General features: G+C 38.7%; 1 protein-coding gene across 9 annotated transcripts in view; it reads left to right on the top strand.

The window, feature by feature from the left end:
• NUP214 (nucleoporin 214) overlaps positions 1-18576 on the top strand; it is a 125546-nt gene that overhangs the window by 74205 nt on the left and 32765 nt on the right. For 8 of the 9 annotated variants that reach the window (XR_010322990.1, XR_010322989.1, XM_023544828.2 and 5 more), the window contains 4 exons: positions 1059-1120; positions 3328-5157; positions 6957-7027; positions 16465-16621. Coding sequence is in view for 7 of the 9 variants with exons in the window: in XM_023544828.2 (XP_023400596.2) it covers positions 1059-1120; positions 3328-5157; positions 6957-7027; positions 16465-16621 (2120 nt within the window). In the remaining 2 variants the exon portion in view is untranslated. The remainder of the gene's footprint in view (positions 1-1058; positions 1121-3327; positions 5158-6956; positions 7028-16464; positions 16622-18576) is intronic. The other variant, XM_010587556.3, reaches the window with a different exon arrangement.

Raw genomic sequence — 18576 nt, 5'->3', positions numbered from 1 at the left:
AAATGCTAATAGAATACCCCTGTGAAATCATACTCTGCATCCCTTTTTTAAAGTAAGCTGGGAAGATTTGGATCATTGGGTCAATGGTTTATCTCTTCATCTAGGTTAAGGCCTACTGACAAAGAAGAGGATTTTTTTTTTTTTTAATATGATAAAAATGTGTAACACGTCTTCTAGGCGGCCTTTGTCCATTAGACGAAAGCAGTGATGAGTAGAAAATTTAAATCCTTAATTACTGTATTTGACATGGTTGGTCCCTTACGTTTAAACACTTTATTTAATTTTAAATTTACTGTCTGAGCTTTTATCACAGTGAATAGTTTTGTTTTGTTTTTTTTTTTGGCGGGGGGGCGGTTTTAGTCTGTACTGATTGACAGTTGTGCTGAATTTTCCTCTTTGGCTCTGGTGTCTTTACTCACAGTGTAAAGTAAATGGACAGAAGAAGAAAGGAGATGATGAAAGGAGTCAGGAATGTTTTTTAACTAAATTTTCCCAGCTTAGAACTAAGAGTTCTGTTAAAATGGCAGCGTCAGTAGCTTCTAATATTTCATGCTATTTTTCATCCCTACTTCTAGCGTAGGGCTCTTCTGACATGCAGTTCCATCGTGCGGTGGGTTATAAGAGGCTCATCCTAATCCAGCCACGTTGTATGTTGCCAGCCTTTTCTTCCACTACTTCACTAGGCAGACCATTTGCTCTACCCACCATTTCCAAGTGTACATTTCTAGTGTATTTTTGCTCCTGTTCTTAAGCTCCTTTGCTTTACTTGGAATAGGTCTCCATCCAAACCTCAGGATGGCTGGACCTCTCCAAGGCATTCTCAACTGCTACCACATTTTTATGTCATCCGCAAATTACCTCTCTCTGCTTAGAGATCGTGGAGCGTTTACCACTTCTGAGATATGTACTTTTACTCTGTTGTTTGTCTTACAGATTGTGAATTCCTTGAGAGCAGATTCTCTGGATGAATTATAAAAGGGAGTATTAAAAGGGCGATATTATGCCTTACCACTGCCTTAGGTGTGTTCTTTTTTAACTTCTCTTCTTCCACTCCATAGGACTGGCTTTAATTTTGGGATACTCACATCAACACCAGCTTCTAATTTTACTGGTGCCCAAGGTACGGTCTCTGCATTGGATAGCTTTATTTTTGTGTTTTCCCTGAACAACTGTAGGTTATTTTTGTACCAATGTGTTGACATTTCAGCCACTGCTGAGTCTTGGTTAAAGTTTCTGCGGTAAAGTTTGGTGTTAATATCGTGCACTAGAATTATGTTCAATTCAGGAAACTCCTGCAAAGGATTTCTGGCTGTTTTTGTAATTAACAACAAGGAAAGGAGATGCTTCTGGAAAATCAGGGCTGTGTGTTAACATGTTACTATTAACATGTGAACATCTTTTTCATCTGTAATTTAAAATTTCATCAGTTTGTTGGACAACTCTGTAGAGCAAGGTAGACATAATACTAAAGAAAACCCAGCTCATCTTTTTTCCTTGGTAACATTTCTGTAAACACACTGGTCCCGTGCATGCTTTTACAAATCCATCAGCTAGCATGTTCTTAATGTTTTAAAGAATTTGAGACTTAAAAAGAAACCAAATGTATTTTTAAATGCCACCCAGTTTTGTGGTTTAAGTAATTAAATTCATTTTTCTTTTATTGAAGAAAGTTTTATTATAAAAGTAATGTGTCCTTATTGAAGAAAATACGGAGATATAAATAAGCACAAAGGAATTAAAAATCACCTTGTGCCCTCGGTGATAACTTATAATCCTGCTGTATTTCCTTTTGGAGTGTTTTCTTTTTTCCATGTAACACAATCTTGAGAATTTTCTAATATAACTGAAAAAATTTGTATCGATATTACTCTTTAATGGCTAAATTATTTCTGTCTTGTGGATATGCTTTAATTTATTTAACCATTCACCTATTGTACTTTTAGGGTATTTCGAGGTTTTCCCTATAGTAAAACGTAATTACAGCCATTTTTCATTTATTCACTCAGCAAATGTTTTTTGAGAGAGTTCTGTGTGCCAAGCAAAATGGTAGGAGTTTCTTAATAAGTTACTTAAAGAGAAATTAGGGAGCTGAAAGCATAGCAGACTTCTTAAACCTGATTCATGTGTGACACTTAAAGCATTGGTGATTTTATTCCTTCCTCTTTAAAACATTCTTAAACTTGTTTTTTAACCTTTGCCCTGTTAGTAGATGTGGCAGAGTACCCTCACGGCCCGCCTTCTCACCAGTCTCATTTTCTAAAGGAAAAACAACTCAGTGATATAAAAAGATTGAGGAGGAACAAAATAGTTATCTAAAATCATAAATAAATTAAAATAGTAATAAAGTACAGTAGTTCTGTAAACATTTTAATTAAAATGAGAACAATCCAAAATCATAAACTACTCAGTACAGCATCAGTGATACAGAGAGGTCTTTCTGGAAATTGCACACAGCTAGTAGGAGCTTGGTGGTGTCCCCAAAAAGCCAGACTTCTTAAAACAATATGGAGTTAGAAGCACCAGTAAACACTTGAAATAAGCTAATGTTGGTCTATAAATATCAAATTTTAGTCACTTTTATTTATTGAGTACTTACAGTTTGACTAGGCATTATCTTGAGTGCTTTAACTGTATTTCCTTTCATCTTTGTGACAACTCTATGAGGAAGATACTCTCATTGTCTCTGTTTTTCAAATGGGGAAACTAAGGCCTGGAGAAGTCAACTAACTCTTCCTGCAAGTGGCAGAGTGCCTGGCTCTAGAGCCCATGTTCTTGGCAGCTAGGCCATACTACCTCTGTAAAATCACTTGTTTCATAGAGCACTAGTGAGGAACCCTTAATTGTATGTAAAAATGAATGTCTGTGGATCGATATTTTATTTACCCATTAAAGGAAGACCTTCCATTTTGGATCAATTTCTGGTCTACCAAGAGGCCCCTTGGTAGGCCATAGGCTAGCACTTTGCCGAGGATATTGTTAAGGAAGGCACACAGAGTCAGTGGGTAGTAAGGGAAGATGCCTTTTTATTTCTATTTTGGGATAATGTGTTATTTTCGTGTATTCTAGGTATATTGTATTTGTTGTGATTTAATGATCACCAAAAGCATCTTAACTCCTTTTGACCTCACTAAGGTGGTTCAGACAGAGCCTGATATTCCTGTGGAGAAGCACTCATTGTAGTTTCTCCAGAGAAAACTGCTGTATTAGAACAAACGACCCCTGATTTTATAAAGGGAGAATATAAACTTTGGCTTAGAAATAGAGTCAGTGGAAATGTGGTAGGACCTACTTTGCTGTATCCAACCTATTATTTCTTTTTCTTGCTAGGGGCAACACCCCCCAGTAAAGAGGCAAACCAGCTTGATGCGTTCTCATTTGGTGGGGTGGGCAAACCTTTTTATGAGACCACCCCTGAAAGCCCACCTCCTTCAGGAATCACATCAGCGTCAAACACCGCTGGAGCTGCTGTGGCTTCTTCAGGAGAGTTTGTTCCATCTAACAGCAGACTTGTGGCACCTTCTGGAATTGCTCTTCCCACAGCCTCTAGCAAGCTAGAAACTCCTTCATCAAAGTTGGGAGACTTTCTATTCCCAAATTCTCTGACTGGAGAGACTCTAGGAAGTTTTTCAGGATTGCGGGTTGGCCAAGCAGATGATTCTACAAAGTCAGCCAGTAAGGCTTCCTCCACAAGCCTAACTAGTGCACAGACAACCAAGACTTCAACCGGACCTTCAGGGTTTAGTTTTACTGGCCCTCCAGTGTTAGGGAAGCACGTGGAGCCCCCTGTGACCTCCTCCATGACCTCTACCACAGTAGCATCACCAGCAGCAGCCAGCACAAGTACTAGCAGTTCCTCAACTGGTGTTTTTGGCAGCCTGCCACTCACCAGTGCAGCTTCCTCCGGGGTAATCAATTTTGGCGGGACTTCTTTAAGTGGTGGCAAGGCTAGTTTTTCATTTGGAAGCCAACAGACAGGTAGTGCAGTGACCCCATCTGTCCCACCATCAGCTACAACTGCCACTGCCCTGCCTGCATCATTCCCTGCATTGTCACTTGGTAACCTCCTGAGTTCAGCATCTGCTACCACCCAGCCTGTGTCCTCTGGTAAAAACACAGAGGAAGTCACATCATCAGCTCTGCCAGAGAAGCCAGGCAGCAGTGAGGTTGCAGCATCAATGCCCTCACCTCTAGGGCAGCAACAGTCAGCCCAGCTTTCCCAGTCTCCTCTGCAAACTTCTGACTCTGTTAAAAAAGAGCCTGTTCTTGCCCAGCCTGCTGTCAGCAACTCCACCACCATAGCATCTAGTGCCAGTCTCGCAGCACCTTCTGCAGAGGCCACTCCAGCAGCCACCGGGGTACCTGACGTTAAGACAGAGGCAGTATCTCCGGCTCCCACTTTTTCAGTGCCTGGGCAGGCTGCTGTCACAGCAACTACAATCACAAGTGCAGTCCTCGTGGCTGCAGAAACATCGAACAGCCCCACAACCTCCAGCACTGTTTCCGGTATTGCTCCAAGCACAGCTGCAGAGACAGCAGTGTTTGGAACTGTCACTTCTGGCGCATCTGTCTTTACTCAGCCACCTGCTGCCAGTTGTAGCTCAGCTTTTAGCCAACTCACCAACAACACAGCCACTGCCCCCTCCACCTCCCCCATGTTTGGGCAGGTGGCAGCCAGCACTGCACCAAGCCTGTTTGGGCAGCAGACAGGCAACATAGCAAGCACAGCAGCTTCCACAGCACCAGTCAGCAGCTCAGGATTTGGCAGTCCAGCTTTTGGCACCTCAGCAACAGGGGTCTTTGGACAAGCGACCTTTGGGCAGGCGCCTGCCTTTGGGCAGCCTACGAGCAGCTCCGCAAGTGGCTTCTCCTTCAGTCAGTCTGGGTTCAGTTCAGTGCCTGCTTTTGGTCAATCCATTTCCTCCACCACCACATCTACCAGTGGGAATGTCTTTGGCCCCTCCTCAAGCACCAGTAGTTCCAGCTCCTTCTCGTTTGGACAGTCTTCTGCCAACACAGGAGGAGGACTGTTTGGCCAAAGTAATCCTCCTGCCTTTGGTCAGAGCCCAGGCTTTGGACAGGGAGGCTCTGTATTTGGTAGTACTTCAGCCACCACCACAACAGCAACATCCTCTGGGTTTAACTTTTGTCCATCTTCAGGTAAGAATTTATGGAAGATTTTTACTTTGACCCTTTTGTGTTGCTTTACTTTTGTAAAGAAAAGAGAGGGAACTCAAACAAAAAAGAATCTCTAAAATCTATAAAATCCAGAAGGGACTTTGAAGCACTTGAGGTCTCATTTCTTTGGCCTAACTGGTTGGATCTGCCACAGCTAACTGTAGCTCTAGTTTTGTTTCTCAGCATGTTCTCCACTCAGTTAGCTACTACAGTGCCAATTTCATGGGGAAAAAATAAGCATCTTTCGTTTAAGGCCATGGCAAATAATTTAATGGCTCATAAATATGAAATTTTAAATTGAGAAAGAGACTTAGAAGTCATTGTGTCCAAAACTGTCGAGACTAAAGGTTACTGATGTAGTGTTCTAGGGTGCTAACAGTGAAGTCTCCTCTTCTTAGCCCACTGGCCTGCTATTATTCTATATTCCTCCAACACCATTTTGCTTGTTAGGAGAACAGATACGGACATTTATAGAGTTGGATTTTTTTTCCATTTCTCATTGTGAAGATTCTTTTTTTTAATTCTAAATTTTACTACTTTTGAAAGTGAAACTTAGTCCTTCACAACTGAATGTCCAATTTTAGTGGCTGCTTTTACTTCTAGAAGTCTTCAATAGACAAGGCAGTTTGAAAATCTTTTCTCAGTTTTGCTTTCTAACGGTTATCTTATGAAAGGCAATTCCTCAGCAGTTAGTCTCTAGGGGATAAACAAGGATCAATGATTTTATGATGGGTAAGATTATAGGTAGCTGCTAATTCATTCCTTCAGTGATAAGTTCTTTGAAAATGGTTTATAATTCATTAGAAAGAAAATGTTTTCCTTCTTTCCATTCAACGAGTGTTATTAAGTTCCTACTAAGTTCCAAGTGCTGTGTTGAGCTATGAGGACACAGTGGTAAAAAGAGAGACATAGCTTTGAGATCCACCTGATATCCTGTGAAGAGGTCAGTCGGCCCATTTGAATGATGGGAAATATAATGACTTGCCCTAGAGAATGGGCAGAGAGAAGGCCTGTAAATTGTGAGTCTTAAAAGAGAGTAGGATATCTAATGGAGTCTCTAGCACATCCTCTGTTCTGCAGTCAACACTTGAGAAACCTTTATGCATAGGCATTACCAAACTATTTCAACACAATTCAGAACCCGTAAAGAAATCTTTATTCATTTAGTAACTGTGCAGAAAGGCACCCGAGCAGTCCACTCCAACCCTGAAGAATTGAGACTTGCTTAAGCTCACCTGCCTCAATCAGTGACCAAAATGGAATAAAACTCCTGCCTTCTGACTCCTCATCTAGGGCTCTATTCTTACAGTAAATAGTTCTGCCTCGTTTTCCCAGGTCCTTTTCAGCCCACCTCCTCAGCCATGTTATGCCACCTGGAAGAAAAATAAGCTACCCTGAAAAATCTGGTATTTGAGATTCAGGATACCAGAGTGTAGAAATATTCATGGTATTGTATCAGTCACTGGAAACCATTCTTGGTGGCTTAAAGTGTGGAGAGAAGCTATACTCTGAAAATAGACCACCCACTTGTGATTTGGTGGGAGAAAAGGATTCAGTCCTTGGAACTTTGGAATTTATGCTATTATATAATATTAGCTATAAAAAAGTCTTCAAACTAGTTACTCAGAATTTTCTCCATTTCCTGAATAAGGAAACAAATTTTATTCATAAGCTTATTTATTGTGGGATAGCTTAGCACCCCTGAATGCCATAAAAAAAAAATCATGAATATTATAAAAGACTCACCCAAACTGAACCTATGTTTCCTTTGTATTTTATAGGTTTTGGGTCTAGCAGTACTGGTTCTGTGTTTGGTCAAGCAGCCAGTACTGGTGCAACAGTCTTTGGCCAGGTAAATATGTGTGTCTGTCTTCACTCACATCAGCTTATGCCAGACCCATCTGCTTTTCTCCTATAAAATGAAATCAATTCATGTTAGATGTCCATTCCCAGCAAAGAGTTGTTTGTGGTTCTTAAGCTCCACCCTCTTTAGCTCCCTTGGGACACAGCCGTCTCAGCCTGTGATGTGAGAATCACTGGCATTTTGACCCTTTGGTGACAGTCCCCTAGGAAAGTACTTTAAAAACACATTGCCTGATTTCCATCGATCTTTTGCCTGTTCTGTTAGGCACAGTTTGGCGGGCTAAATCCTCCCCTTGGCCTTGTTTTTTGTTTTGTTTTGTTTTTAAAGTCCTTGAGTTAATGTTTTTAGATTTTTCAATTGTTTAAAAAGAAGATGGGATCAGAGACCATATGTGACCCACAAAGCATAAAATATTTATTATCTGGCCCTTTACAGAAAAAGTTTGCAGACCCCTATGCTAATCTGTATGTATGTAGTCCAGGGACTCCTCTCAGTCAACTGAGCTGTTTCAGTTTATATAGCTAGTAGTTATCTACGTGCCACATATAGTTCTCAGTGCTTTATGCTAATAACCTAATTAATCACCTAAGCACAATGTAAGGTAGGTACTGTTATTATCCCTATTGACAGATGAGGACACAGGGCCTGGGGAGGTTACATTTACTGTTAAATCACATGCCAGCTGCTGCTAGATCATAGTAACCTCATTCGGAATCCTTCTGAAGAAAGGATGGATCAGAAATTAGTATGACTTTCTGATAGTGAAATTGGTATTAGAGCAGTGGTTAAGCCCATATAAGACATAGTATATGTTTTGTACACATCTTTCGTAGAAGACTTTCTTTATTGTATCCTTTCTCCTTTGAAGATGGGCTGTGCACTTGTCAGTGCTCTTTGTTGAAAAGAAACTTCTAATTTCCATTTTCTGGTAATGATAGGTTAGGTCACTAAAATCAAGTTTCCCACCAAAAACAACTAAAAATTTCTGGATAAAACAGAAAAACCATCTTTACAAAAGCACTGGCAAGCCGCCAAGGTATTTTACCAAGACAAATTAAAAAGCACCTAGAGAAGTTAATGGAGCACAGAGGCCAGTTTTGCCCTGAGAGCATTTGCTAATCTGAGAAAATTTGAATTATCTATTTAATAACCTCAAAGGCAAGTTCACAGAAATCACTAACCAAGATATGTGGGGAATTTAAAAGAGACTCTGCCTACAGTGACCTAGGCTCAAATGGTTCTACCCTCAGACTGTGAATATGACCTAACCTGGCCCTCGAATGGCGGTGCTTCCAGTTTCCTGGCAGAAGCAACACAAATCCACTCTGAAAACAAACAACCTTATTCTAGGTTGCAAATTATTCTTACAAATACATTTTAAGAACACTGATTTCCACACCTATATTAGGCACACATAGAAACAAGGGACGATAAGCAAGAGCCAGGATAAATATCAGAAACAGATTAGTGAAGACTTTCTAGACTATAAAACAACTAGGTTTTACACATTGAAAAAGAAATAAAAGACAAACCTGAAAATACCAACAAGGAATAGAAAATTATAAGAAGCGTCATAGCAGCTTTGAAAAAGAACCAAATAGAACTTCTAGGAGAATTCAGTAATCACAATTTAAAATTCAACAGACAAACCTAACAGCAGATTAGGCCCAGCTGAAGAGAGCAAGTAATGTACTTAGGAGTCAGCAAACATTTTCTAAAAAGCACCTGATAGTAAATATTTTAGCCTTTGCAGGCTACATACAGTTTTTGTTAAAACTGCTCAACTCTGCTGTTTTAACACAAAAGCAGCCATAGACAATACCTAAATGAGTGAACATGGTTGTGTTCCATTAAAACTTCATTTACACAAACAGGCAGCAGGCCAGATTTAGCCCATGGGCTCTAGTTCACCAACTCTCGAACTAGAAGGTAGGTCAGAAGACATTATCTAGAATGCATCCTGGAGAGCAAAAAGTTGGAAAATATGACAGTGAGAGTATAACTCCTAAAAGAAGAAAAGTTCTAACATGTATTTAATCAGAGTTTCAAAAGAAGAAGACAGAAAATGTGTGGAAATATTAGAAGAGAAAAAGACATTTCCAAAACTAGTAGAAAACAGTAATCCATAGATTCAGAAAGCCCAACAAGTGGCAAACAGAATGTGTAAAAGGAAATTGGTGACAAGACCTATCATAGTGAAACTCCAGAACAACAAAGAAAAAATATTAAAAGCAGCCAAAGAAAAAACACAGGTCGCCTTCCAAAGAGGTAATGGACAACCGACTTCTCTGTAGCAATGAATGCCGGGAGGCAGTGTTTATTCTAAATCTGGCAAAAAATATTCTTAAGAATTAAGTGAAATCAAGACATTTTCCAGACCAATACTAAGGGAATCATGTCTAGCAGACTTGAAGGAAATTCTAAAGCGTATTCTTCAGGCAGAAGGAAAATTGCACTGTATGGAAGATCTGAAATACAAGAGGAGTGAAAATTTTAAAAAGTGATAAATACATGGATAAATTTAAGTGAAAAATGACCAACATTTTAAAATAGCCATTCATAATATTAATAGCGTATTTGGAGGATTAAAAAAATAATTAATATACGTAAAAACTATAATATTGGTTGGGAGGAGAGAAAAGAGACTTAGTAATCTAAGGTCCTTTATTTTCCAGGAAAAGTATGGCATTTAATTTTAGACTTTGAAAGTTAAGTACCTTAGAATCTGAGGGGAAACAACTGGAAGAATAGAAACAAAATATATGGCATCGAAACTAATAGAGGTGGGAGATGGAATAGTAAAAAAAATTAAAAAGAAGGCAACGGAGAGGAAAACATAAGATAGGAAGGAGGGATAGTTCCAAATAAGATGATAAATTTATCAGTTACTACATTAAGTTGAAATGGACTAAATGTTCCCAAAAAGGGAAAGATTGTCAGGATGGTTTTTAAAAACAGTCTTAGGCTGTTCACAGAACATACATCTGAAACATAAGGATACAGAAAGAGTGAAAATGAAAGGTTAGAAGAAGGTATGCTGTGCATATAATAACCAAAAGAAAGGTAGCACTGCTGTATTAATATCGGGCAAATTGACTTTTAACAGAAGACATTACTAGAGGTAAAAGGGTACACTTTATGCTGATAAAAGGTTCAATTCGTCAGCACAATGTAACAGTTTTAAATTTAATACCAAAGTCTTAGAAAGCAAAAATTGAAGAACAAGGAAAAATGGACAAATATATAATCACGGTGACAAATTTTAACCTGACATTTCTCACTAGTTGAGAGAATAAACCACACACACAAAGTCAGTAAAGAATGTAGACGGTTTAAATAACATGATTAACAAACTTGATTTAATGGAAGTTTATAGAAGATAACAGCCAAAATTTATACTCTGTATCTTATTTCAAAAACTTATAGAATAATTACATAATTGACTATAGTGTATATGTTAATAGATTTCCAAAGGATCAACATCATAAAGTATGTTCTTTGACCACAGTGCAACTAAACTAAATATTGGTAAAAGAAAAAAAAGATAACTAACCCCACGTTTGGAAAATAAGATAAATTCTAAATAGAAAAAAAATAAATCATAATGGAATTAGAAAATACTTTGAACTAATAAAAAATGAAAATAGTAAATATCAAATCTTGTGAAATACAGCAAACACAATGCTCAGAAGGAAATTTATATGCTTGAATGTAAATATTAGAGAAAAAGGCTAAAAATTAGGTTGGCATCCTACTCAAGAAGTTGGAACAAAGAGGGGTGTCATTACCACAGCCGCTGATGTTAAAAAGACAGTAAGAGCAACCTTATTGCAATATTATTTAAATTTTATGCAAAATGGATTTTTTTTTTCCCCAAAATGTTTCCAACATAAGTGTTTTAATTCTGGCCCCTCACTCAGATGCAGGTAACCTACAACAGACTTAGTAGAGTGGCTAGTTACACAGTGTTGAGTGGCTAGTTACACAGTGTTGAGTGGCTAAGATCTGGGCAGCCCTGTAGGAACGCTGGTTCTCTTAAACACAGTCGCCATTAGACAGCCTTAAAAGTTTTCTCAGTGATGGTCCTTAGCCCTTTGCTGCTGTGGGTGTCTATGAGGATGGGGGAGCTGCTCAAGGTGAAGGTGTGGTAGTGATGGCATGACTGGCTGACTCCAAAGGCCTGGGCTGAGGACCTTCACTGGGGAAGTAGATACCAGTGTTCTTCTTGTACTGGGACTTAAACTGGCCCAGAAACTGGGGAATGATCTCACATAAACTGTTCTCAGAAGAGGTGTCAGGGTGTTTAAAAAAAAAAAAAAAAAAACCCTGGCTTGAGATGAAATAACAAACCTGAATATAACTATTAAAAGAAGTTGAATGAGTTGTCAAAATTTTTCCTACCCACGTCCCTCCCCCAAAAAACTCACAGCTATTGGTGATACCTACCAAATATTGAAGGAGGAAATAATAAAGTTTGTCTTATAGAAACATTTTTTTCAAATTATAAAAAAAGAACATTCCTCAACTTCTTTTATGAGCCTAACGTAAAAAAAAAGTTTAAAAGAAAAATTATAGGCCAGTCTTCCTCCTGAATAGAGATGTAAAGATCCTAAACAAAATGCTAACCAACCTCACCCATACATCTATGACCGATTGATTTTTACCAAAGGTGCCTAGTCCATTCAGTGGGAAAAGAATAGTCTCTTCAACAGATGGTGCTGGGACAACTGAATTTCCACATGCAGAAGAATGAAGTTGGACCTCTTCCCCACACCATATACGAAAATCAACTCAAAATGCAAAGATGGCCTAAATATAAGAGCTAAAATCATAAAACTCTTAGAAACAAACATAGGTGTAAGCCTTCAGGACTTCGTTTTTTGCAATGAATTCTTGGATTCGACACCAAAAGCATGAACAACAACAGAAAAATAAATTGGACTTCATCAAAACTAAAAACCTTTGTGCATGAAAGGATATTACCAAAAAAAGTTAAAAGATAGCCTACAAATGGGAGAACATATTTGAAAATCTTATATCTGGTAAGGGTTTAATATCCAGAATATATGTAGTATATATAAAGAGCACCTATGATTCAGCAACAAAAAGGCAAAGAATCCAACTAAAAAGTGGAAAATGAACTTAAACTGATATTTCACCAAAGATAAATGGCCAGTAAGCAGATGAAAAGATGCTCAACATTAGTAGTCTTTAGAGAAATACAAATGAAAACCGTAATAAGATACCATTTGATGCCCACCTGTTGCTGTCAAGTTGAGTCTGATTCACAGTGACAGAGTAGAACTGCCCTGTAGGGTTTCTAAGGCTGTGATTGTTACAGATGCAGACTGTCACATCTTTCTCCCTTGGAGTGGCTGGTGAATTACTAGCTAAATGCTTAACCACTGTGCAACCAGGCCTGCTTTGATACCCACTAAAATAGCTAAAATTTGAAAACTGACAAAACCAAATGTGGAAAAGATGCAGAGTAACTAGATCTTTTCAGGTATCATTGGTGAGAGTGTGAAATGGTGCAGTCACTTTGGAAAACTAGCAATTTTTTATTAAGTTAAATATACACTAATTTTAAGATTTAGTAGGTTCACTCATAGGTATTTACCCAAAAGAAATTGAAACACAAATCTTCAAAAAGACTTCCACAAGAATGCTCATAGCAGAGTTATTATAGCCGAAAAATGTAAGCAACCCAGATGTTCACCAACAGGAGACTAGCAAACGTGGTATATTCATAAAGTGGAATACTGAGCAGTAAAAGGAAAGTAATATGGATGAATCCAAAAGCATGTTTGATTCTAGCCAGGGCAATTAGTTAAGAAAATGAAATAAAAGGCACTCCAGTTGGAAAGGAAGAAATAAAGCTGTATTTGTAGGTGACATGATCTTGTATATAGAAAATCTTAACAGATCCACTAAAAAACCATTAAAACTAGTAAGAGAGTTCAGAAGGATTGCAGGATACAGATCAATATGCAAAAATCAATTATATTTTTATATACTTGGAAGGAACAATTGAATATTAAGAACATTTTTTTTTAATTATATTTACAAGAGTATCAAAAAGAATAAAATACTTAGGAATGAATTTAACAAAAAAGTGCAAAAGTTATGATCTGAATACTGTAAAACATTGTTGAAAGAAATTAAAAATCTAAAGAAGTGAAGAGATACCCCATGTTCATGGATCAGAAGATACAATATTAAGATGGCAATATACAGCTAGTAGATTGCAGAGCTTAGATTGAAACCAAGGGTTGTCCAACTTAATGTAGTCATTCACCTCGGAATTCACTGGTAAGGCAGAGAAAAGTGGCTGTGTTCATAGAGCTTACATTTGATGGAGTCGGTCATTAATAATACAGTATAATTTCAGTTAGTGTTAAATACTATGAAGAAAATAAAGCAGGATAATTTGATAGTAATCAGGGAAGGTGTTTTCAGTTAGATGGTCAGGAAATGCCTCTCAGAAGAAGCAATATTTGAACTAAGACTTGAAAGACAAGAAAGATCCAGGCTTATAATATTGCCCCCCAAAATCAAATCTGATTCTCGTCAAGTCTCCAGGTCCAACCGACACTTTGCAGGAATTAACAGAGTTCCTGGGTGGTACAAACTGTTAACACACTCAGCTGCTAACTGAAAGGTTGGAGGTTCAAGTCTACCCAAAGGCACCTTGGAAAAAAGGCCTGGTGATCTTCTGAAAAATCAGCCATTGAAAACACTACGGAGCACGGTTCTACTCTGACACGCATGGGGTTACCACAGGTTCTATCAGCTCACACGGCATCTGGGTTTTTTAACAGAGGATAGAGGAACAAGTTCACTGTACTGTGGGATGTAGTCAGCAACCAGACCATGGGAAACTCTTGATCAAAGGACCTACTTTGTTCAACAACTGAATTATAAGGAAAAATAGAGACAGAGAAGGGGAATCTATAGGTGAAAAGAGATTTAAGAGGCATACGAACCAGGACCCTGCTGAGAATTTGGATTTCCACCCCCACCCCACACACACACATACGGAATCAGAATCTACATTTTAACAAGGTCCCCCAGATGATTCTTATGTATAATAAATTTTGAGAACCAGGGCTCTACTGGTGGTTCTCAGAGTTGTTCCCAAACCAACTGCATTAGCATCGCCTGGAGACTTCTTCGAAATTCAAATTCTCAGCAGGGGTTCGAACCAGTTGATATTAGAAGCCCTGATACCAACCCGTGTCAATGTGTGGACCTTATTTGGGTTCTAATTCAAAGAAACAAACTGAAATTAAGAGAGGCATTTATGAGACAATAGAAATTTGAATTTTCTCTCTATTCAGTGGTGTTGAGGAATTATTAATTTTTTTAAAACATGATAAAGCCATTGTGCTTATGGTTTATGCTTTAGAGTTTTATATTTGAAAATCTGTGAATGAAATGATGTGATACCTGAGACTGCTTCACCCTAATACAGAAGGGGAAGTAGGAATAGAGATAAAACCCAGTCAGCTATGAAATGAGAAGTGTTAAAGCTGGGTGATAGGGGTTTCATTTCAGTCTTCTGTCTGCTTTTTGTACATTTAAAAATTTTACCATAATTAAGTTTTTAAAACTGTTATTTATCGCAATTCAAATGAATGGGATTCTCTGGCTCATTTATGGGACCACAATAGCAATCCACAATCATTTCAGTGAAGTGTATTATCTACTTCTGTTCATTTTTACAGATATTTATCAAATCACATTTTAAAAATTAGGTTGAGCCATAGGTAACTACTTCTTTTGTAGAGCAAAAATGCCCATATATTTGCACTTTGACGTGTTTGGCCTAATACTTAAAAGTCAGCTAAAAAAATCTGACACTTCCTGTGTGCGTGCATTAGCTGTCTTATCCATTCAAAGGCCGTTTCCCAGTTACCAAAGCCTATGCTATTACGATTGGATTCCAAGTTTTAAAAAGCAGTTTCTCATCGTTAAATGGTTATAATAAACTGTTTTTGTTTTTTTAAAAAAAAGGAAGGAAAGAAACCTTGCAAAGATCTTAGGAAAGAGCATTTTAGGGAAAGGGACTATCAAGTACATTGCCCTGAGGCAGAAATTAGCTTGATATGTTCAAGGCACAAAAAGACAGGCATGATTGAACTGTACACTGTGTGAGGGGGAGAATGTTAAAAGGTGAGGTCAGAGAGCTAGGCCAGATCATGTCGAGTCTTCAGAACTTTTAAACGGGAGTGACTTGATGCCATCATTCTAGCTACTGTGTGACAACAGATGGCAGTGAAAGCAGAAGTCCAGTTAAGTTATCACATAGTCCAGGCAGAGGGGACAGTGGCTCGGACCAGGTGGTGGCTGTGCAGCTGAGCGAGAGTGCACACATTAGGCGTGCAGGCATTGGAAGTAGCCCACTGGAGGTTTGACTTCTGTGAGAATTAAATGAAAAGTGCCCAACACAGATGTTCCATCACAGCTCCAGTGTCATTATTCTTGTTATTCAGTATGTTATCGGATACTGAACAACAACCATTTTCTGAGCACGCAAAGTGCATTACATGTTTTAGCTCATTTAATTCACTCACCATTTCGAGGTGGGTAGTTTATTATCCCCATTTTAAGAGGAACCACTACACCACTCTGCCCCCCTTTGTAAGGTTCCTGTGCACAGTGACCCATTTCTAAAAGTCTGTCTTATTCTACATTATCAGCCAAGGCGATATTACTCCTAACTAATATTAATGGCCCCCCAAACCTAGCACTGGTCTTCCTTAGAGAACCCAGTTCCAAACAGAGAATATAGTATCTGGTGCCTGATAGAGCTTTGAGTCAGCATATGCCCCTGAGCTAGCAGCATCCTCTGAACATAAGATTTGCAAACTTGTACAGAATTCAGCTATGGTCATCATTTCAACAATGCAGCTAATTTAAGCCAATTTCTGCATCACTGGAAAAGCCGTTATGAAATAAAAGTGCACAAATTGAGAGAAAAGGCAGTATGAATCACTTGTCATCAGTTGCTGATTAGTTCATCCTAATGCTACAGGAATCAGAAGAAGTGGTACTCATAATAGCCTATAAATGTTTTTAAACTTTTCATTTTGGGAAGCCCTTGAGGATTGGTTTTCCTGCCCCTGGCATCACGTCATGCAGAGACTGAAGGCAGCAGAGCAGATAAATATTTGAAGTTCCAGCTACTGTAAATCATGTTTTCAGAGGACCGTTAGCATGGCTTGAGAAACTTGTTTGAAGGAAGTCCCTGTCCAGAGTCTAGCTTCTTTTGTGGTGGTTAGAGCACCCATACCAGGACTAATCACAGTTCTCTTGCTTTTTCTATTTGTACCAGATGTGAACGCCTCCTGCCCACGGATATGGCCTGCCATTTTACAATGACCTCTCATCCTATCTTGCTTCCTGCCTCTTTTGTTTTTTAGCAGTCATCCTCTTCCAGTGGTAGCGTGTTTGGTTCTGGAAACACTGGAAGAGGGGGAGGTTTCTTCAGTGGCCTTGGAGGGAAACCCAGCCAGGATGCAGCCAACAAAAACCCATTCAGCTCAGCCAGCGGGGGCTTTGGATCTACAGCTACCCCAAGTAAGTTGAGAAAGAGTTTTCCCAGCCCCTCTAATGACATTGTCTTCCTCATGACATTACCAAAAGTTTCAGTAGCAAATATAGAAAGGAAAGGTCTAGAATGCCCATTTAAAATATTTACTCTAAAGCAGCGCGGTTTGTTTTTATTTTAATTTTTTTATTTTTTAATGAGATGTCCTATATAATCGTGAAAAGACATTAAACCTGCAGGGCAAGAATCTGTGTATGGAGGTACTCCCAAGGCCCACAGCGTTCTGCTTCTTAGGATTGAAATGGTTTGAAGTGAATGCAGACAGACAGGCATAAATGAGCGGCAGCAGAACAAGCTGGGGGATGCGTGGACGAGGGGCATCTGGATTTTCATCTGTGTAGTACTTCTCTTTGAATTTGCTTTAAAATTCATTTGCTTTAGGGAATTGTCACCCAAATGCTGAAGCTTTCATTATTTTTCATCTCTTACATTTTTGTTTTATTTTCTCTGATGCTGTAGCTATATTGGCTCTTCTTCTCCAGCTAATTTTTAAAATTCTTTGTTGATCTGTTTATTCATGGCTGAACGTGAAAGAAATTTGTTTAACTCTTTAAAAAATATTCTGTTGCTGATGGAAGCTGAGGTGGGGAGTTGGAAACTTCTCATCTTCATCTTAGCTTCTCTCATTTAATGTGCAATAACCAAAAAAACCAAACCCGTTGCTATCGAGTTGATTTCAACTCCTAGCAATCCTATAGGACAGAGTAGAACTGCGTCATAGGGTTTCCAAGGTGATAATCTTTATGGAAGCAGACTGCCACATCTTTCTCCCATGGAACAGCTGATGGGTTCGAATCTCCAACCTTTCCATTAGCAGCCAAACACTTAACCATTGCACCACCAGAGCTCCTTCTATGCAGTAGATCTTAATCATAAAGAATCAAGACCTAATGCCCTACAAACAAGACAGATGTTTCCTTAATATTAAGGCCCATGTAGTTGAAAGCAAAAACTTTCTATCCTAATTCTCCCTTCTGAATTCATGGATCAAACGCGTTAGTTTGATGTCACTGTCTACTCTAGTAATATGTAAGGAACGATTACTTGTCAAGAGACACATACCTCTTAACTCACAAAATTATGTAATCAGAAATTTTTGTCACTCAGCTTTCAGTCTGCTGGGATAGATTTAGAATCCCAGAATGAAGGAATCTTAGAAATCAAGTCTAGTAGTTTTCCCAAAAACTCTTTGCAAATGAACACTTAAGCAGAATCTTGATATGAAAAACAGATAAAAGTAGGTTCACTCTGAAGCAGGAGTCAAGAACTCTGAGGTAACATATGAATAGTGTCCCCATCTTTTTCCAGCAATCACCACAGAACCATAAGACCCCTCATCGCATACACTTTGAAAATCATGATCTTTGTATAGCTCTCTCCATTTTCCAATGAGGAAACAAACCCAAAACAGTTAAGCGATTTTTTTTAAGTCACAAAACCAGAAAGTGGCAGATCTAGAGCTTAACTAGGCCATAGGTAACTTGACAAACACAGCTTCTAGCACACAGTAGGCACTTGATGATCAACATGCCAGTTAGAAAATTGGCTTTATTCTACAGGTAAGTTATCATCTGTGAGACTGTGTTACTAGCCAATTTTTTTAAAAACAGGTGTGTCATATCCTTGTAAAAATTTCTTTTCCTTCTGGCTGATTCATGTCTAATGCCATGGCTCTTAACTGTCAAAGAATTGCCATTTCTCAGTGATGGGCTGGATCTAGTTTGCATTGGCTTACGAGAGCCAGCTGTGAGCATACCACCCGAAATCCAAGTTCAGTGGTGTCACGGTGGTAGCCTGAAATCAGCCACAGTGAGAACATTTATACCATGGAAATTGGCAAATGCTACAAATCAGGGCTTTTCTCCCTCTCTCTGCTGCCCACCCTCCCAGCTTGTTGTTAAACATTTCCTGACACACATTGCTT

Source organism: Loxodonta africana, chromosome 9 (genome assembly GCF_030014295.1).
Source record: "Loxodonta africana isolate mLoxAfr1 chromosome 9, mLoxAfr1.hap2, whole genome shotgun sequence".
NCBI lineage: Eukaryota > Metazoa > Chordata > Mammalia > Proboscidea > Elephantidae > Loxodonta > Loxodonta africana.
The sequence above is the reverse complement of the archived record's forward strand: the minus strand, read 5'-3'. Positions and strand labels throughout refer to the sequence as shown.